This window comes from Lycorma delicatula, chromosome 1, assembly GCF_047948215.1.
Source record: "Lycorma delicatula isolate Av1 chromosome 1, ASM4794821v1, whole genome shotgun sequence".
Classification (NCBI taxonomy): Eukaryota; Metazoa; Arthropoda; class Insecta; order Hemiptera; family Fulgoridae; genus Lycorma; species Lycorma delicatula.
The window spans coordinates 211,804,332-211,827,357 of record NC_134455.1 but is presented as its reverse complement, the minus strand read 5'-3'; the positions used below and the strand labels follow the sequence as shown (position 1 = coordinate 211,827,357).

General features: G+C 28.1%; 2 protein-coding genes across 3 annotated transcripts in view; both read right to left on the bottom strand.

Moving 5' to 3' along the window:
• fus (epithelial splicing regulatory protein fusilli) overlaps positions 1 to 23,026 on the bottom strand; it is a 305,162-nt gene that overhangs the window by 40,500 nt on the left and 241,636 nt on the right. For both annotated transcript variants that reach the window (XR_012757154.1, XM_075371453.1), the window contains exons 10-12: positions 22,232 to 22,447; positions 17,701 to 17,946; positions 10,126 to 10,339 (exon numbers count right to left, since the gene is read on the bottom strand). Coding sequence is in view for 1 of the 2 variants with exons in the window: in XM_075371453.1 (XP_075227568.1) it covers positions 10,126 to 10,339; positions 17,701 to 17,946; positions 22,232 to 22,447 (676 nt within the window). In the remaining variant the exon portion in view is untranslated. The remainder of the gene's footprint in view (positions 1 to 10,125; positions 10,340 to 17,700; positions 17,947 to 22,231; positions 22,448 to 23,026) is intronic.
• LOC142328020 (uncharacterized) lies at positions 9,315 to 10,106 on the bottom strand. Its single transcript, XM_075371465.1, has one exon. The coding sequence runs from the start codon at positions 9,998 to 10,000 to the stop codon at positions 9,341 to 9,343; it is 660 nt and encodes a 219-aa protein (XP_075227580.1). The 5' UTR covers positions 10,001 to 10,106; the 3' UTR covers positions 9,315 to 9,340.

Below are 23,026 nucleotides of genomic sequence, written 5' to 3'. Positions count from 1 at the left end.
ATTAACCAAAACATTTTCTCACATAGTATCATGAACATAAAAAGTTTTAATAACCAAATAACTATGAATATTTCCAAGGTATGAAATATTTTTCAGATCATACACCTTCTAAATTGCAAGTCCCCTGTTTGCATATAATGAAAAAAAAAAAAACAAATAACAGCTGGACAAAAAGTAAGTACAGTAAAATGAGCATGTATATATATATATATATACACATACATACACACACACACACACATACAAAACAAAGAGAGAGAGAGAGTATGTGTGTGTGTGTGTGTATATGTACAATATATATATATATATATATATATATATATATATATATATATATATATATATAATTACAATTAAAAGAGTACAAAACCCAATGAGAGCTTTCGCTACATCCCATTTCCACAACCAACAAATAAAAGCGAGACAGAATACTAAGTGAAGAAAAATATAATTAGAGGAATAACAAAAGACAGTTAACAATTATACCTAATATACAAATCAATCTCTGAAATATTTTTGATTTAAAAAAATAATGGTGTTCATTTCATACGTGTTCAAAGTTATGATTAACAACAGAATTTTCTAAAAAAAAGAGATACATCAGAATTCAGACATTGCTCAAATCAGGAATGCAATTTTTATTAACAAAATAATACAAGCCACTCTAATAATGTAAATCTGAGCTGCATGTAGCTATGATTAGGATTTCTAATTTTAAAAGACAGATGGATGGATGGATGGATGGCTTTAATAGTGAATTATGTAATATATAGTGTATTGAGACTATTACAAAATCTGCATTTTCACTGTCTAATTTACAAACTTTCTTAAATCCATGTTATATAAATTTTTTGTCAACACTAATTATGTACAAAGTTCTTCTAAAAAGAAGGAAAAATCAATCTGAAAAAAATCTTCCTAAAAATAAATATATACACTTTTGAAAATGGAAAACTTGAGGGAAAATACCAAAATGATGTCTATAAAACCAAAAACTAAATTTTGCCTGAATTATTTTTGTAGCCTTAGAAATTAATTATTAATACATTAAAATCAGCTACATGATAACTACTGCAACATCATGTAGTAACAATTTCTATATAAAAAAATATTAATTTAAAGTAACAAAAATTATCCAATAAATATTTACCATCCACCCAGATTCTTTGAAAATAAACATAAATGGATGTGAAACTTCAGATAATTCAAAGTAAATAATTCACACATAAATAATCTTAAATTTTGACTATAAAAATATTTTAAATATTAAAAAGAAATCATGGTAAACAAAATTTTTACCTACCTACATTCCCTTTTGAAAGCAATATGTCAAGACTGCTTTGAAAATTAAAATGCTGAAATGTATGATTAAAAAAAGAATTAACTACGTAAGATTAAATCCAATCATGCATAAAACAAGCACCATATTAAATCTATTCACTATTATTTAAAAAAAATGTTTCAGTAACTGGTAAACTAAGAAAATGAAAAAAAAACCCGTTCAACTATATAAACATATGAATGGACAATAATTTACTGATTGGGGAGAAGGTAGTGTAGCGAAAGCTGAAGTAAATAACTTAGTAATTTAAGTCAACTGGCAATAACACACTAATTTTGTTTAAAAACTATTACTTAAATTTAATATAACAAAGTACAATGCGACTAATTTTGTTGTAAACATACGTTTATAATAAATTGATTCAAAATTACCACCGCTGTCATTATTATTACTATTATCATTATTATTATTATTGTTATTATCTTTATATTTATATAAAATATATTCAAGATTATGAGTAAGTAAAATTTTCATACTACAATTTTTAAGGGTGTGACTTACGCAAAGCCCTCATCCAAGGTTAAATGTCACAAAATTATAATTAGATATGAAAAAAAAGTATGGCATTATCAATAACTATTTAAAAAAAGATGTTGTCTACTAACAAAAACCTGTGATTCAATAAAGAATGTGATCAAGTAATGATCTAATGATCAAATCAAGTCATAATGCAAATATCAATCAGGGATTATTTTTATTTTGTGAAAAAAGAAAGAAACTGTAATTCATATGACTTGAATCCCTTAAAAAAATAATAAAATGTAAAAATGTTTTTTAAAAAATTATTATTAAAAAAATACATTTGTTCATTTTACTGGTTCCATTCAATGAATTAAAGGTTTAAGTATAAAATTTTCTTCAACAAAAAATCAATGACATTAAAAAATACACAACCAATTCAATTCAAACATGTAAGTTCACAAGAGCTTGCTTGTGATCCTGATTTTACATTAATTATTTTGTCAACTATACTAACAACAAATAAAGATTATTATTACTATTTATAGAATAACAAAAAAGTTACATTTATGACTAACTAATTAGAAATTGACTATGTAAATTATAAGATTGTAAAAAACGAGCAAAAAAACAATTACTGGAAATTTTATATTGTATCCAACTCATAAACATTACCAAACATAAAAATTAAATATTATAATAATAATAATAACAACAACATACCACCAGATGATGTTAAAAAAGATTAAAACCTTAATAACAAGATTATTGCTAGAGATATTAACTAAGCTAGATACCAAATTGCAGTACCCGTGCACGTAAAAATGAAATGATATTAAATGCGTTATAATTAGAGGGATTTTAGATCAAAACATGACTCAAAATAATGTGCAAACATATATAATATAAAACCTGACGATGAACACTCCATATTCTTGTTGTCAGATAATACCTCAAAATTGAAATTAAAAGAAAAATATAATTAATTATAAACCTATTTGTAAACTATTTTAAGATACTGGCTTACAATTTACAAAGAGTTTGTTTAAAGTCAAAATTAAATTAAATACATAATTATTATTTTGTTTGAGCTGAAATATATTTAATTCTGATGATAAAAAATTAGTAAATTGTTAAATTTAATATATTGAAATCCCTAAGTGAATTTAAATTATGTTGTACATAAGAATCAAATATCATCTGTTTCAAACATATATATATACATTTATAATACATATGAATAAAAATAATCATTAAAAGGAAAATGAAGAAAAATATTATTATTATAAAAAAAGACAGCGTGTCAACTGCAACCAGTAAAACTTAAGTGTCAAAATATTACAAAATAAATACACATAAGCAATTTTTTTTTTTTAATATCACAACCATTACTTTTGTTAGGAATGACTGCAGTACTAATACTCCCAGTTAAATTCTAAAGTTTAGTTTCTTATTAAATAAACTATTACTAATATCTTCTTTTCATTAAAAAATTTAAGATTTAAATAATTTTGTTTGGGTAGATCAGATTGATCAAAATAAAACAATACATTTCTGTTAATAAGAAAGTAAATTGCACAAAAGTTAGTTTTAACATACTATTATTAATCACTGAATAATTAAAGGCAATTAGGAAGGTATAGGAAAAGGAAATGAGGGAAAAATGTGCCACAAACCAAATGGATTAATAATTCATAAATACCCTACAAAAAAGTTATGTTACTCTAGAAAGAAAAATGTTTTGTAAGAAATAGCTCTCACAATCATGAAAGTTAAAAATAGTGACGTCTTAAACGTTATTTAACAGCAACGAAATAGTAAAAATAGCAGGAAAATGTAAAATAAAATTTCTTTTTTGTTTTTGGTTAAAGTTAAAAATGCATTTCTTAATAATGCAACATATTCACATAGATGTTTGTGTGTGTGTGTGTGTGTGTGTGTGTGTGTGTGTGTGTGTGTGTGTGTGTGTACATGTATGGATGTGCGTGCGTGTTCACATGTATATGTGTGTGTCTTCAATGCACAAAGTTTATGCAAATATATAATATACTGGTACAAGTGAAGACTATATTACTTACTATCATCACTTAAGTATACCTCTCATAAATATACAAAATAACTGATTACTAACAATATGGGTAGAATATGTAACACAACTGAAAGATTATTAGGATACTATTGCTTACTCCCCCCAAAAAAAAAAAAAAAAAATAGAGGATAATTATTTAAATGATTAGATATTTAATTAAATAATGCGATAATCCATAGATCATGTATTTTGGAAAAAGCAACTCAGTATAACACAAAGTATTGTGTATATTTTCAATGAAACTGAATGAGTTAGAATAGCAGAAAATACATTACAATTATAAAATAATTGTGCAATTTGCACTAGTAAGTATAAGTAAGAGGGAAAAAGTGTCTGATAACTCTGCAATCAGAATTTGTAAATAATCAATTGACCAACTGGGTTGAAGAATAATGAACCACTATCAAATCAAAACTTAAGATAAAGAATTATAGAAATGACCGAGAGAATAACAGAATACAATACAGATTATAACAGAACATGAATTAAAGAATTATAAACATAACAAAAAACAGATTTTCAACAAAGAAACCAAGATAAGGAAATTGTTTGCTGCATAACAACAATATATTTATTATTATTTGAGAAAATATTTTAAAAGTGAAGTAGCCAACTTGTAAGAGAACCATTCTCATGAAAAAAATCATTTCCATCAGTGTCACACATACTGCTCCAGAAATATATCCACCAAAGTAATCAATCAATGACAGTTAAGAGTACATTATTCCCAAGATGAGTTCTTATTGATGAATAATAAACTGCCACATACTTACATAAATATTCACAATATAACCTTACTTTCCGGTTAAATAATTCAGGATAAATTTCTGTTTATTTTTTTTTTATAATAAGCAATAATAATGATCAGGAATAATAACAATAAAACAGGTGAAAATTCTAAATGAAACCTAATTCAGTGGGGAAAAATATATAACAACTAGTTAACAGAAAATTATAACAAAATAATAAAGTGTGTTGCTAAAAAATTATTTCTAAATGTAATTAATGAAAAATAAATCCAGTTTTATATACAATCACTGATGAAAAATTATCACCAGGGCTAACTACTAATACATAAAGAACATAAATGGACGGTTTTAAAATTCACAAATATTTTATCTTGTAATTTTTTTTAAATTACAGAAAATAAATGCCATTTACTTAAAATTATCTGGAACAAATTACTGGAATGTGCTGTTCATAAGAAAACAATATTAAGTACTGTGATCAATAAAATAACTTTTAATTATCAACTAAGAAAAAAAAACAACAGAAATAAAAATATTTATATACAATTCTAACAGTATATATTTATTTGTACGAAATATAGGCTGCCTATGTACTTATATATTACAGTCATATAGCCTACATTATAACAAGTTTTATACTTTAAAATACATTAATTTAAATAAAATCACAAAATAATTTACAAATTAAACATTAAAAAAATAATATTTTCAACTGAAAATAAATAAAAAGTTTCCTCTTAGTGATTCTTAAACATTTAAAAATAATAAAATTAAAAAAATAAACATAACATGGTGAAGGGAAGTTAATAAAAAAATAATAATATAGTTAAATATAAAATATTATTTAAATTAAAATAATTATTTACATTAATTATTAAGTGAATATTCAACAGTTATTTTTTTACAGGATATTAATTTTGTAAATTATAAGTAATTATAATTTAATAAATTCAATAATGAATATTAATTATTGCCATATTGAAAGTAATAAAAATATTCAACTAATTTAAAAAAGAACCTAAGTTGTTATAAATCTCAATGTATATAAGAAATAGTATTGCAAAGTTTAAGAAATTTCCCACAAGTAAATGCGAAATACCTAGTAAAACCCATTATAATCATTAGAAAGAACCAACAACAGAAAAAATTACAGTGATCCATCAACAACCTTTAATGCTGACTAAGGTAAAGGAAAGTCTTTTTTTTATAAAGCCTACAACCATTCTGGTTCAAAGAATTCTAAACTACATGCATTATTCATAATGTAATTTTTAGTGCAAAGAATTAACTCAGGACATAATCCAAGCAGGTTTAAATTGTAGTAAAATAAAACAAAGGATCAATGGTAGCAAAATAAAACTTTCATTACTTCACTTGTAATTAACGATCATTTAGACAACAATACATCATTCAATCAATGTCTTGAATTCAAGGAGAGTAACTGGGTAGCTGGGTGGGTCTCTCAGATAAAAATGAGCTTTTATATGTATAAAAGTATATAATTAGTCAAAAAGTTCATATTCAATTAGTTTTTATTTTATTTTTTAATTTATAAAAAATATATATATATATATATATATATATACATTAAATGAAATTTAAACCAATAAAAACTAAAAATGGTAAGTTAAACTTACCATATTAATTCCAAGAATTAATTTTTTCAGGATCCCACATCTTCAGTTGGTATTTAATTCTATAATTGCATTAAAATAAACTGTTTTATAATTTGTGAATTTTGAATTTGTCAAAAATATTACTGTTTTATAAATTTTGAGTTTTATTATGGATGAATACACAAATTCTGGTCTCCAGTACTGAACAACAGAGTTTGTATATTCATCCATAATAAATCTCAAAATTGATAAAACATGACAATTTTGTATATTAAAAATTCACAGATTATAAAAACAATTTATTTCAATGTAATTAAAATTAAATACCAACAGAAGATGTGGGATACCATGAAAATTGATTCTTGGAATTAATATGGTAAGTTAATTTTTCTATTTACTGTGTTTTGGTGGTTTAAATTTCATTAATATTAAATTCCATTAGCACAATGGTTAGTATATAATTATTTAGTTAATATGTAATAAATTATTTGAATTTAAAAAAAAAAAAAAATTATATATATGCACACTGGAATTTTCAGTAACGTCAAACAAACTTTAAAATAAGTAAAAATACAGAAGTTATGGAAGAGAGAACTGAAAGAAACAAATTTAAAGAAAAAATTACATAATAAAGAAATTCTGAATTGAAAATAAAAAAAGGTTGGTAGATAATATATAATTGGAATGATATACCAATAACCAACTAATAAAATTACTTGCTTCATAATTCTGTTTTCTAAAACAAAAATATTTTTAGAAATGAAACACGAACAGATCAAATCAGAGTATCAAAAGGTGTAAAAGGTAATCATGACTTGTAAAATATCAGAATATTTTCATGTTTGAAGTACAGATCTAAAAAAAGGTACAACTTAAAAATAAAATAAAATTATGAATAAAAAAGTATTAAATTTCCAGAACATCATAAAAGAAAATACTGAATATTTAAACAGAATAATCATATCACATAAAAATATTTAAAAATGACAGAACTAACAAAAATATCCAATTAAATAATTACTAATTTGTTTATCTGCTAAAAAGTAAAGATCAATTTAAAAAAAAAACTAGAAGTGCTACTCAGAAATTTAATTGTATTGTTTATACTTAATGATTACAAGGAAATATGAAGATAGGATGGATGTACAATAATGAAGTGTAATCTCAAGTTTAAATAAACTTAGAAAAATAAAACAGAATCACATGATACTTAAGAATAAAAAACGAAGCATTAAATTGACAATCCAAGTAAAATAATCTTTCACATTATAAAGAAAAAATAATACAGCAAATGATTTATTTTTCGAACTAAAATAACTGGAATAAACAAAATTAAATGTGCAGTAAAAAATAACCTACATTAGAATTAAGGAAACACGCTAATCCACGTATATATCAATGAGGATCTGATGAAACTGCATTAAAGCAGAATTATTTAATGTAATACAATGTCACAAATAAAATGAGAAATTTTGTAAAAAAACATTTAATTATAATGAAAATATTTATTTAACAACAATAATTCAAATAAAAAATTAAGAAAACCCGGAACGTAAAAAAATTAAAGAATAGGAAATTACACCCATAAACCAGATTTTGAAAATTAATTTCATAAACATCTCTTTTTTTTAACTAGTCCACAAAAAATTACATAGCCCAAACAGAAATTTAATTAAGTAAAATAATCCTAAAATGCTTTTATCTGATTTGATATAAAATTATGTTATAATTCTCGATACAATATTTCTGAAAGTTGTAAAATAATCTGTAGAAAAGGAACTTTCATTCAGTTTAAGTAACTAAGAAATTTGCATGTTAAAAGGTAAATTATGCATACAATTTATAAATATACAGTTGAACATAATATAACCGATTTGAATAAAAAAACAAAATCTTATGAAAATCTAAATTTAAGGAATTTATTCTACTGTTAAACATAAGAAAGGACGACAGAAGAAGTTCAGTTCAAGTACATCATTTAGAAAAGTGTTGCTATTAATAGAGCTATAACAAACTAAAAAGAAGAGATTCAAATTATTGCTAATTTTGAACATTTTTCATATAAAGTGTATAAACTCGTACATTTTCATCACTAAATGACTATGGTATGAATGGTTTTACTGTTTCAGATTTATTTATCAGGATCCTAAAACTCTTTCAAACTGTTGAACAAACTATGGTTTAATTTAAAAAGAAAACTATGTATCTCAACACACATAAGCCACTGGGAGAAATCTACAGGGAATTTCTTTTATTCTATGATATGATGAAAACAAGGTTCCAGAACTGTATTAGAATTTAATACAGGAGTAACTGAATGAGAATCTATCATTAAACACTAAAATAACAGAAACCTACTTTAATAACATGTGAACATTCAATATCAAATCAAACAAGGCTTTTAGTCAATAATTGGGAAATAGTAACTGATAAATAAAATTATGATAAGAGAGTTTTTAATAACACCTGCAAGCAACAGGAATAATATTTTTTTTTTTAATTACAGAATTATTATAATTTAATTTATATTTTAAGAAATATAAAACCTGCTTGTATTAAAAAAAAACTTTCCAACATCTACAAATAAAATCTCCTGATTAAAAAAAAATCCAACACATTATACAACATTAAGTACATATATGCTAATTTTAAATAGAATTCACAAATCTAAAAACCGTCAGAAATATGGAATGAAAGGAAACTATCCGTTTTACCTTAAAATTTAATAATTAAAAAAAAAAGAGAATAAATTCAGTATAAAATAAAAGTAAGTACTTTGGCTTAATTAAAGGCACTAATGAATCAAATGTAAATATTTAAAACTACATAATTAATATCATTTTATTATTCAGCATTTAAATACTAATTTTATTTTGGAATGTATAGTTTTCATGCAATTATGAAGATCAATTAGTAATTTTAAATAATTTCCACTACATAGTTATGTATGTGAAATATACATAAGAGAATAACACATATGTAATTTTGTATAAAATACAGATATAGCTACAGATATATTAGTGATTTTTAATTTAAAATCATTAAAAAATATGCATAGATATAACTTAATTTTAAGTTGCAATTATTACATAGCAGTATAAAATGCTTGTGTGGTCTGAAATGCAGCAACTGTATGATGATTGTGATTCTGTGGAGGGATTGTACCAACCGCATTCGGAGGAGGCGCATATACAGCCTGAGCTGTAGAGACAGAAGGAAATGGCCTTTTAACGATAGGGTTTGCATTTGAATCTGTGGCAGCATTGGGAAAAGCTTGTTCCCATGAACGCTTTAGACTGATTATAGGTTGTGGAGGTGGGACTGCTGATTGGTGAATTATAGGAACATGATGAGATAGAGCATAAGTGGGTGGTGGCATTTTAGTTGGAAAATGTGCAGGAGGTGGTGGAACATTCAAAAAGAAAACAGGGCCTGGTGGTGGAATATGTGGAGCAAATGTATGTAAAGTATTAGGTGGAGGTGGAAATGTAGTCAGGTGTTTTGACGTGACTGGTGTCACAATTGAAGAGGATATCGGAGGAGCAGCAGCAGGAATTAACTCAGGAGGCCACTGGGCGGCGGCAGCAGCAGCAGCAGCAGCTGCAGCAGCACTATTTTGTTTTGCAGCTAATGTAGCCAATGCCAATGCTTGTTGCTGTTGATGGTGCTGCTGTTGTTGCTGTTGCTGCTGCTGCTGCTGTTGTTGCTGCTGCTGCTGTTGGTGTTGTGCAATAAGGTGGTTCATAAACCAAACTTCTTGGTGCAACTGTTGTTGCCGGTTCTGAACAGCAGCTAACACAATAGGATCCCATTGGGCTGGTGCTGATGCAGGTGCTACAGCTAAGCTATTAGTTGATTGTACTAACATACCAGGACTTAGCAGCGCCTTTCCAACTGGTGAAACTGTTCCTGTTGGAATGCCTCCTGTCAGCACCATGCTCATGTCTTCACCAGAACACTGGAACACTTCAATATAGCGTTGTTTTTTCCCAAAGATCATGTACCGGTGATGCTTCTGTTGTGCAGCCAGAAATGCACTTGCTTCAGAATCCATCTGAATAAATGCCTCTCCTGAGGGCTGACCCTATGATAAATTAATTAAAAAACTATACTTTTTCAGCTTAAAAATCAATGAAAATAGAAGTGAAAAAAAGAAAGAAAAAGATATATATACATATATGTGTATTACTTATTACTGAAAATTCTGAATTTTTAATATATATTATTGACTATCAATGTCAATACAAACAATCTAATTAAAAATAAATTATAAAATTTATACAATACTGTTTGTACAATAGTATTATAAATTACAATTTATCACAAAAAAATTTCAATTATCTTGACTCACTGCTACTACAACTTCAGTATACTGCATTTTTTCATAAAATAAGTAACACATATTAGATCTGATACATAATAATCAAATGTATGTTTTTAATATTATTATAATCTTCAGCAATGTACTCATAGAACAATACATACAGTAGTGTCTACACGCAAAGAATACAGAAAGTTTTGCAATGTGACAGAACAGATCGTCACAGGCGACTATAAGTTATATGTTTAGACAGGTCTCAACCTACACTGAAGCCACTCTAGTCACTGTCTCAGTGTCATATGCTTGTTTATGTTCCAAACACACAAAGGAAAATTGTCTTTAAGTGATAAAAGATGATTCCTACATTTAGTTTTTAACACAACTGTAGATGAAAAACCCTTCTTACCTATGACAGAACAGAGATGGTATACGAGGTGTGACAATAAAGTAATGAGACTGATTTTTCTTTGCAAGATGTGGCAACCCTGCAGCTTGCGTAGGCACACCATCTTTGACCTTGGTCTATAAGCTACTTCTAGTCCAAGCGGCACATTGATGCAACTGCTCAGTCGTGAGTTGTGCTGTAATAAGTGAACACGTGTTTGTGTCTCTCATCACAGAAATGAAACCGCAAAACATTGAGCAACGGTATGCCATTTCTTTTTGCATTAAATTGGGTGAAAACGCGATGACAACTTATGGTAAGCTTCAGAAGGCTTTTGGAGAGGAGGTTATGTCAAGAGTTTATCTGAGTGGCATAAAATTTTTAGTGAAGGCAGAACGAATGTTGATGATGAAGACCGCAGTGGACGACTATCAACCTCACGGACAGATGTCAACTTGACCAGGGTGCGTGAAATCTTATGATCTGATCGAAGATTATCTGTGAAAATGATTGCAGAAGAACTCAACATCAATCAAGAAACGGTTCATCTAATATTAACTGAAGATCTTGGTATGAGAAAGATTTGAGCAAAAATGGTCCCCAAAAATCTCACACAACAGCGAGAAACACGGAAAAATGTGGCAGCCGATCTGTTAGAGCAAACAGAAATCAATCCAGATTTGTTGAGCCGTGTTATCACTGGTGATGAGGGCTGGTGTTTTCAATACGATCCAGAGACAAAACGCCAAAGTTCACAATGGTGCTCAAAGGGATCACCCAGACCAAAAAAAGCTCGCATGTCAAAGTCAAAAGTGAAATGCATGCTTGTGTGCTTCTTCGATTCCAAGGGAATTGTTCATAAAGAGTGGGTGCCTCCTGAACAAACAATTAACCAATATTTCTACAAAGAAATTTTAGAAAGACTTCGTAAACGAGTTCTTCGTGTCCGTGCCAACATTGCTGATAATTGGATTCTGCATCACGATAATGCACCATCCCATACTGCTCTGTCAGTACAGTAATTTTTAACCTCAAAACAAATTTTAGTACTACCAGAGCCACTTTATTTACCAGATATTGCTCTGTGCAACTTTTTTCTATTTCCAAGAGTCAAAATGGCTGTCAAGGGACACCATTTTCAAACAACACAAGATGTCCAAAAAGCTGTGACGAGGGTTTTGGAGGATATTACAGAAGATGAGTTCCAGAAATGTTTCAATCAATGGCAGAAGCGCTGGAATAAGTGTGTGCAATCAGAGGGGAACTATTTTGAAGGAGACAACATTAAACATGACTAAAACGGTAAGCAACATCTTTTTTCACATCAGTCTCATTACTTTATTGTCGCACCTCGTATGTGTATGGGGTAAGGGGTTGTGTGTGTGTGTCTGTTACAATTTTCCTCAAAAAATATGGATTAATTTTGATGCGGTTTTTTGCATTACATAGGTGTCACCTCAGAGCACGTCCTTAGATTAGATTATGGTTATAAGCCACCAGGGGGTGCTGCATAGATGTGTTTCTCTAAAACACAAATAGGCTGGGCCTATTTTGATGCAGTTTTTTGTATTACCTAACATTGATATCACTGAGAGCAGGTTTTTAGACACGTTTTATGTTTATAGGCCACCATGGGGTGTTGCAGTAGATGTGTTTCTCTAAAATGGCTGAGCCGATTTTGAAGTGGGTTTTGCATTACATAGATATCACCTGAGAGCTGGTTCTTAGATTAGTTTTACAGTTATAAGCTAACAGGGGACACTGCAGTAGATGTGTTTCTCTAAAACAGTTGGGCCAATTTTTATGCGGTTTTTTACATTACATAGGTATCACCTCAGAGCAGGTTCTTAGATCTGTTTTACTGTTATAAGCCACCAAGTGGCGCTGTAGTAAATGTATTTCTTCAAAATGGCTTCGTGGGTTTTTTAAAACTTTTAATTTTATCACTTATCAGAGAGGTAAGATGTGGCAAAATGGATAGATATTTTCATAAATAAATAAATATTTCGTTTCTATGATTAAATTTCCATATTCACATCGATGAGCAAGCCAAAATGTATCTAAATCTTCAGATGTGGATTGCAGTTGTAAAGTTTTATTGGCAGACAGTTCAATGAGCTGGTCAAGAATCTCAACTGGTAATTTAGCAGCTGCAACAATGTTTTCACTAAATGGGTTCAGTACCCATCTCTTTGAGAAATCATTTTTATCTTCGGGGAAATACTCTGTTAACTGAAATTTTAGCTCATACAAATGCATTTTCATGCTATCCAAACTGTGGTGAATAATAGTGTCTTATTCATCCAAATTTCTCACAAAATAATCATCAGAAATGAGTGAAAACATATCAAAATGTTTGCTTTGAAGGCAAATAATCCAGATATCAACTTCTTAATGAAGGTATGAACTATATCTGTCATTAATAAAATGTTTTTATCACGTCCTTGTAAATTAATATTCATGCTGTTTAAGTGAAAAAATACATCAGCTAAGTATCCCAACAGTAATACATACTCATTATTCTGTAAAAACATAGAGAATGGCATTTGCTTATCCTGGAGAAATATTATTAATTCATCTCGTAATTGCAATAACAAGGTTCACACTTTCCCCTGCGATAACCATCTGACTTCTTAATGCAAAAGAAGAGATTTTTTTCTTTTCACCCATTTCATCATATAGTTTAAAAGTTATTCTATAATGGTAGAATTTTAATAAAATTAACTACTTTTACAGCTTTACAAGGAATTTGAAATTTTCTGGCTTATTTTTTGTGGCAAGAGCATGACTACGAAGGAAGCAGTGCGTCCATTCTCCCCTTGATATAAAAATGATCTTTTAATTTTTTCAGAAATCCACAGTTCTTTCCTTTTATTGCCTTTGGACCAACACTACATACTGCCATAGATTTTGTCCAATCTATGTTATAGTTTTTAGTAGATTCATAAAAAAAATCAAAAAGACAATGTCCTGTTCCATGACCAGGTATTGATTTGCAAAACAACATATTTTCTTTGATTGATCTGTCCCTTTCACATTCATATCACACAAAACATAAGAACTGAGAAATGTTTGCCCATCTGTTGATTCATCAAATTGAATATTAAAAAATTTATAACTCGCTAGTTCACACTGAACTCACTAATTATGATGGCTTCATGCTTTCATCGGAGAGGACTTGAAAGCAAACAGTGTCCTGTGGCTTTCCATCTAATCAGGTAAAACTAAATTTAAATAACTACCACTGTACAATCTTGACTTTTTACCAATTGATTCACAGATGTAGATGGCTCAATTTTGTTTTCTCACAAATTTATCCATTTTGCATAAGAATCTAAATAAAAAAAGTCACACCATTTGACTGCACACTAAAAAACTGAAACCTCAATTATTATTTTCAATGACACTACGCTTTTAAAAACTTCAATAAAGGCACCAGCCGCATGATTTGCATTCAAAATTAAACTGACATTCTTCAATTTCTTACGCCTCTTTTATACTGCTGAGAGCATGACGTGTTCAAATGTATCATATGTTTGTATTGAATGTTTGAACACAATACTCTCACAGCGAATATTATGCAAGCACACCAAATTACAAGGAGCATGTACACATCAAGTTGGAACCTGTAAATTACTCATGTTTGTACACTTCATACATGCATGTTCATACCTGTCGCTATCAATGCAGCTGAATAGTTTTAACTAGGTTACATTGCGTATGATTGGAGGGGGGGGGCATGAAATATTCATTATATATATTTTTTTTATTTTTGAGGGTCATGGAGCTAAAAAGGTTGAGAATCACTGGTGTAGAAATTAAGTTATCCCTTTCTGTCAGGAGAAATATATTATATATATTGTCCCCACACAGTAAAAATAAGAAATAAAGTTTGAAATAAGGAAATGCCTTTAAATACAATCAGTCTTCCAGATGAGTGCAACTTAAAATAGATTAAAATCTTTTACCAGAATAAAAGAAATAGAACAAACAAACATAAACACATTACTTCTTTCTCAATGTTTTTCATAAAACAATAAAAGTTTAATTTATGAAAAAAATATGCCTGCCTCATGAGCCAGAAACTGAACCAAACAAAATTACCTGTCTGTAAAAATCTAAAAAAACATATGAATAATCTAATCTCATATTTTTAAAACATTTTTATTAAGTAAGACACAAGAAATCAATGAATAGTATTTATCTCAATTCCAAACAATTTTATGTAGCAATTGTTTATTTGGTTAATGTAATTCCAGTCTTAAAAGCACTGGACAGATAAAAAGCCATAAATTGAATTTAAAACCACAAAATTTCACATCTCAATTTTTTATCTCAAATCATTGAAATTTTGATAGGAGGTCCTGGTTTTCTTTGGTAAAAAGTGGTTATATATCACTTTGATTACCTTTCTCATTTTATAGATTAAAAAACAACCAGAGATTATCATCACCTGTGAAACAAAAGCAACAGACTGCCATACTGTTTGAAATCATATAAAAGCTTTAATAAAATGTTGAAGGAAAGTTATAAAAGATACAAATAACAAAACAAAGTTTTGTTTTAAATTGTAGTACTCAAGTTTTGCTGTGAAAACCTTTAATAAAAAAAGTAATACTAATAATTTGTAATTCATTTTTTACAGAAAAATATTTATAAAACCTGTATATGTCTTATTCAATAAGATATAAACTGTGTTTACTCACAGACAACATCACCTTTTTTCTTAAAAACCAATATGAGATTTAGGGTAGATGTGATACATGGAGATTTCCAAATGAGGATCAACACTGTATTTATCATTGTACTACCAACTGTATTATAATATACTAACACACAGTAATAATGTAAACAAATCATAGCGTATATTCTAATTACTTTTGATTTCACATCAGTAACTTGATGTTAAGTCACACCTGTTACATAGGCTATATCATACTGACAATTTATAAATAAACTTCTGTCATAACCATTTTCTTTTATCTTCACATTTCTGGTTATTATAACATTTATTAATATTCCTCATCCTGTATTTTGGTATAGGATACAAATTGTCTAAGTTAAACACATAACAGTATTCATTTTTTTTTTACTCAAGTGAAAGTAGATTATATGTTCAGCTTATGACACTAAATTTTTTCCCGCTAGTACTTTAAGTAAACTAGTGAAAATGAGTTCTGTAAAACATTTGCATTAATTTATGATAGCTGAAAATTTAGGTTATTAGCTTAGTTGTAGAAATCAGTAATCGTGCAGCAAGCAGTAAATATGATGTTCCAGAATTGTGAATAAGAGATTGGGGGGAAAAAAAGAAGCTTATGAATAGTAGTAAAAGCAGAAGAGTATTTTGGGAAAGAATTTGGAAGTTTCCTCAAGTAGAAGAGCAGCTGTTTTTTTTACGTTCAAGATATATGTAAAGGAACTTCAAAACCAAATTTTAAAGTAAATTGAGGATGCTTAAATCGTTTTGTGAATAGTTATGAACTATCAATAAGAAAACATATTTCTATTTGTCACACTTGCCAGATGGCTCTGAGAAAAAATTATTGGCTTTCTAGACATGTTAATTCAGTTATGACAAGAAGTAGCTTTCTAACGGGGCATATAGAAAATGCCAATCTTACATTAGTTTACTTCTTCATGCCAGCAGTTTCAACAATTAATGCTGTTGGTAATAAAACTGTTCGTGTGCATACTTGTGGTTATGAAAAAGAACAATGTAGAGTCATATTGACAATACTTTCAGATGACAAAAAGTTCTACCATTTAATGTATTTAAAAGAAAAACTCTTCCAAAGAGTAAAAGATTACTTGCAGATGTCACTGCTAGGCACCAAGGAAAATGATGGAAGACAATATTAAAAAATGACTCTGAGAAAGTAAAACAGTGCAAGTTTGTATTCCTACTGGAATGAGATCATTACTTCAACCACTCAATGTTTGTATTAACCGTTCTTTCAAAGCCCATTTCAAACATTTTTGTTTTGAATGGACGGTGACTACAGTCCATGAAACGAATCCTACAGAAAGACTGAAAAAGCAAAGTTTGAGATTAATATGCAAGTGGATTTTGGCTGTGGGGAATCTCAAATCTTAAATGATTTGGTTGTGAAGAGCTTCAAGAAATGCTGCATTTATAACATTCTCGATGAAAGTGAAGATTCTGCTGTCTGGGACAACGAAGATGATCACACCCTTTCTGAAGTTAAAGATTTAGACAGCAATAAGATTCAAAAACAGGTAACAATCCTTCTTCAGATTTACCACGTTAGTTTTTTAACTTGCTTGTCTTTTAAAATGATCATACGATGTTGCTCAATAAGCTCTTTGTTCTGTTTTTCTTTCAGATACATAAACCTGTTAGCCTATGTATATTTCCATATTTTTTAGTGTTATCAAACACTAAATTTCTGTATATATTGTAGAATTTAATAATTTAATTTTAAGGTATATATTTTGGTATTTAATTTTTATTATACAAAAAAATAAATAGTAATCATTTGAAAATTTTATGTACACCTTTTTCCCAAAAACTACACATTATTTTTCAGGTGCATGTCTTATGTGAGGGCGTGTCATACACAAGTAAATACAGTAATATGTTGCCTTATGAGACATGCATGTCTTATTGCATACATCTGTACCTTTATTACATAAATGCACAACTATTAATGCATGCTAATAAAGAAAGGAACTACAGATAGTTGGAAAATACACAAGTAAACCATCTTATCCTTACCTGAGAATTATAAACCATATGAACACCCTGCAACACAATATTCTTGGCATGTTCTCCAAGGAATTCAAGAATATGTTCCACATGTGCTTCATATGGAAGGCCACGTAATCTAATGCAATCCTTTCTTGTTCCAGAAGTAATAATATGCTGGGGTAGAAGTGTGACAGGCGGAGGTGGCAAAGATGGCAATATAGTAGCTGGAGGCTGCTGTTCATATGTTTTTGGATCCATCGATCGATTCAAAACCTATTTAAGCAAAAATAAATAAAGATCAATTAGTTTTATTCTTTATATATTAACGTAAAATCATATGCATGATACCTACGTAATGCAAAAAACTGCGTCAAAATCGGTCCAGTAATTTTTGAGGAAAATAGTAACAGACATACACAAAAAAACACACACACACACACAAAACCCTTATGCATTCTCTGTCCTGTCGCAGGTAAAAAATACCTTCCTGTAACTTACACATGTCACAAAGATTGACCATGTTTTTACTCGCTCATATAATCCTACTTACACCAATTTGAACAATTCTCATTACCGACTACCAGGAATTTTCTAAATGACATGTCATATAGAAAAGACAGACACAGCATATGCGCAGAAGAGCTACATATATAATTTCTTAAGAACCAGGAAATCCAAGTATATAATCACTTCTCGTTCCAAAACAAGTTATTTATAACATATGTATAAAAAGGAAATATATTTTACTTTCAACTGCAATATAAAAGAGTTATATAGTACTTTTTAAATTATGCATTATATGCATATTTTCCACACACATCTTTTAATAAGTCTAAATTTGATTGCTATTGTTCTACTACTTAACATACAGTAAATAAAAGTTTCATCAGCTTATACTAATCAATAAAGTAACTTGAAACTTATAAATCTAATCTATTGGAGAATACAATTTTTTATTTTTACTTCATTCTTTTTTAACAGTTTTACTTTTTTTATGTTTATATTATTTAAATATTTTCAGTTTTATTTTAATTTAAAATAGGTAACCTACAAACCACTGTTTATTAAAAAAAGTAATTTGCAGAAAATACACAATATGTGATAAATAATGAAGATAAATAAACATAAAATTCATTCAAACCTTCTATGTGACCCTTGTAATTTTTCTTTAAAAATAAAATATTCCATCTAGATAGCTAGAAAAAATTACACCTGGCATGGAAAGTATGTATACTCAAGTTTGAGGCTATTTAAAAATATATCTTAAAACAAAGAATACTATTACGAATTTCAAAAAGTTGCATCACTCTTTAGACTATTTTAATATCTGTAAGATAATAATAAAAACTTAATTTTTTACTAATTTTTAAGATATTTTATCTTGGTGAGAATGAAAAGGATACCATATTTTGAGCTTTCTGTAGTGTATATTGCATTTGAACACTTATAAGATAAAGCATTTTCCAAGAAATAGAAAAATGCGCAATAATAATGCTAAAAATGTAGAAGACACATTCAAATCAGCTACATGATTACAGTAATCTTATTTTTAAATCAATATATTTTATAAATACAAACTATACAATCGTTACATATTTTTTTTAATTGCAACCTTTTTTTTAATTTTTATATCGAAATTTTAATAATTTTACCAATATTTTTAACAAAAATAATAAACATAACAGAATGAACAATCTCATCATCAATTACGATGTTAATTTTATTACTAGGATTAATCCAAGAATGATTAACAGAAATACTAGATGAAGAAAGTAATTAACACAAAAAGAAGCTGATAACAAAATTATAACACTTTTCTGGCATTGGTTATTTATTCTTACGCAGTGGAAAAATAATGATTACATGAAAATAAACTAAAAAAAGTTTTAAAAAATAATATTTTTAAACTTTGATCAGCTCCTCCACTCCCAATATTATCCATAAGTATTTTTTTGGATCACTTGCTCCTCTGCTGTTCTAAAAGACATAAAAATTTGGTTAAAAAATATACAATAAATAATAAGATAGCTTTTTATATTTTTGTGGAAAGGGAAATTTTAGGGCAATTTTAAAAAAAAAATGCTAAGATAAGCTTGTACACATACTGAGCTTAATATAAAATGGTATTATGTTTGCAAAATTTTGAGAAAATTGAGCTCAAAAAAATTATCTACCCCACTTCTTGGATATTTACTCAAAACGTTTACAAACAAATCATCCTATATATACAAGTCTCTGTACAAAATTTCTTCAAAATCAGTTTACCCATCAAAAGTTATTAAACTTCAAACATGCCAACATACATACATAAGTAATAGCTTAATTTGTAAAAACCTACTTTGTTTGGATCTATACAACGTACAAACAAAAAACAAGGGTCATCACTTTCATCATTATATTAAATTGTTTGATATGATATTTGATAAAACAAATTGCTAAATGCACATTTATTAGAGATTTTTATTTGTTAAGATAAATTGTTTTGCCGAGGGACAAAGAGAGAAAAATTATACTTCAACAAGTCAATTCTTTCCCTTTTTCATATATCCCAACAGTATTTCATTGCCAAACTGTATGTAAATAATTGTCAATAACTGTATTGACATAATGGTAGTATAAACCTGTACCTACCAGCTAATAAGAGATGGACTGAATAAAAACCATTTAGAAAAAAAAATATTATAATCTGAATCACTAGTATTATTATATAAAATTAAGTTTTCATAAAAAAATAAAAATAAAAATAAAATAAAATTATTCAACATTATTTAAAAAGAAATGTTTTTGGAAGTACCTTACTCATAATGCGTTGCATTTTCTTTTGTAGCTGTTTTCTTAAGTGGGACAATTATTTCATCTTCTATTTACCAGATCAACCAAAAATTGCAGCTATATCAAGCAATTCAATCTAGAACTCCTTATCACTGTTTTCTTTTGAGATTATGAATACTGTAAAATTGGTAGTGTCCAATGCAGTACAGAAATAAGATACATACAGTATTATTCTGGTATTAGTTTTGGGTTAATACAAATGAAGAACACATTGCAGTGCTTAGCAGTACTGCTGCCATGTGAGAAAGTTTCCTGTGCCTTTGAGGACAAGAATTTTTTCTCCTCTTCCAATCACCTTACAAGAGCAATAAATTCTTAACAAAAATCCCTACCAAATATATGTTCAGCAATACGTTTTATCAAATATCTTATTCATAAATTAAAAATAATAATGAAGGTTATGAACCTTGACTCAAAATTATACGGCATACAAAGTCACATAAAAAACAAATACATAAATTTGAAATTGCTTAAATGATATAACATATGTGATAGGTTTTGTAAAAAGTTGAACATTATTGTTGCAATATTTTTTTTTTTAAGTAACAATTGATTAAAAACAAAGTTTCAGAACAGAAAACTCAAAACTTCCACCTTTATTCGTTCTCACAATCATAACACATCTTTTAAAAAATTTAATAAAAGTTTATTAAAATCAAATGCAGCAAAAAAATAATCTAAAGTGATGCAATTTGTTAAAAAAATCTGATTGACATATTTTTATAAAGCTTCAAACTTGAAAGCATATATTTTATGTGAATACTAATTTCAGGTCCATAAGAGAAACTTATAAAAAATTTAAAAAAATCACTAAACTTAGTGCACTCTTGTCAATGGTACCTCTTGAACATGCATACAAAATACATATGAGTTTTCCTTTTTTTAGTGTCAGCTATTACAAATTCTCCATTACCATTTTTTATTTTATTTTAAAACATGTTAATTCTGCATCACAGGGATGTACTAAACTGTATTTACTTTATTGATATATAGGAATATATAATCATATGTTTAATGGTAACAGTAATTACTTGACCCTCTTTCTATTGATTATTTTGGAATCTTATTCCCAATACATATAAAATTCTGTATAAGTTAATCGAAGTAAAACATTTCTAATCAATTATAAAGTTTCAGCTGTCAACAATTTTTTCATTTTTTACACTGACAATTTCATTTCTATAGATAAAATTCTTTTTATCCAAGGGATAAATAACTTATAAGGTGCTTTATAACATCCTAACACAAAATCACAGAATTATGCAAATGCTATGAAACATTTATTAACTTATGAAACTTATATTAACCTCTTGGCATCTAAGCTAATTCTATTGGGAAGTGAACATCTGAGATCATTCAGGGAACATGGATAAAGTGAAAGCAGGTGCTGGTAAGAGCACTGAATGCCTATGCTGGCTTGTTTACAGGTAGGTAAAATAAATTATTTTGCTGCTCTTAGGATTTGAGTAACAGACTTAATTGAGAAATAACAAACTTTTTTTTAAATTATTAATTCTGAGAAAGGAATGAGAAACAATAGCAGCATGCAAATTCTCCTAAGATGCAATTTCTGTCAGTTTTGCTTTAAGTAATACTGTTAATTTCTCTTCTAAGAAGTAATACAATTTCCTTCTATGAAGTATTTAAACATTTCTCAAATTAAAATTAGCTGCTAAGGCAAAAATATCACAAAGTTTAAAAAAATTTGTAAAATCAATTTATCTACCTGCTGAACCTCAGCTGTTGTACTTCTGAACAATTCAATGTATCTAGTACCTATCAGCTCTCTATGCTTACTCAGAGCCTTAGGTGCATCATCTTCATGAGCAAATAAAACAAAAGCATCACCAGTTGCTCGCCCATCTGGCTTCTTTACAAATAAAACACCCTCTTCACCATCCATTACTTTACAACGATTCTCTCCATTCTGAAAGAATTCAACCTGTAACAAGAGATTTAAAAAACTGATTATTTACATTTTCCTAAACACTTCAGAATAATAGCACAAAATGTATACATATAACTCAACTTATGTTTGCATAGAATAAGCTTTTTATAAAAAAATATAACAAGTATTATTTCAATAATGTTTTATAGGGAAATTAGGAATAAAATTGTACATAATAGTATACTTAACATACACAAAAAAATTATATATCTTTGAAAAAAATTAATAAGTACATAATCTACAGACAATACCTTCTATTGTCTTTTTACTTTTTCATTCCCGTATAATAAACCAACCCAACACATTTTTCCTTAAATTAAATAATCCTTCTATAACTCCCAAGCTACTGTACTTTCTTTAATGTTCTACAGTATACAATGTGGATTCAGTCTTATCAAGTGTTAATTAAGAAAATTCATCTCTCCAATTATCCATATTAGGCAACTACTTATATATTGAGTACACATAGTAGATAAAAAATTGCATTAACAATATGTAAGGCACTATAAAATAGCAGTAATAATCTTTTTGTATTAAATTCAAAGACTGAATGGCAGATAGATACAGAATAAC

What these genes read in the sequence shown, in the direction of transcription:
- LOC142328020 (XM_075371465.1), bottom strand. Translation starts at nt 10,000, where the DNA reads ATGAACCACCTTATTGCACAACACCAACAGCAGCAGCAGCAACAACAG.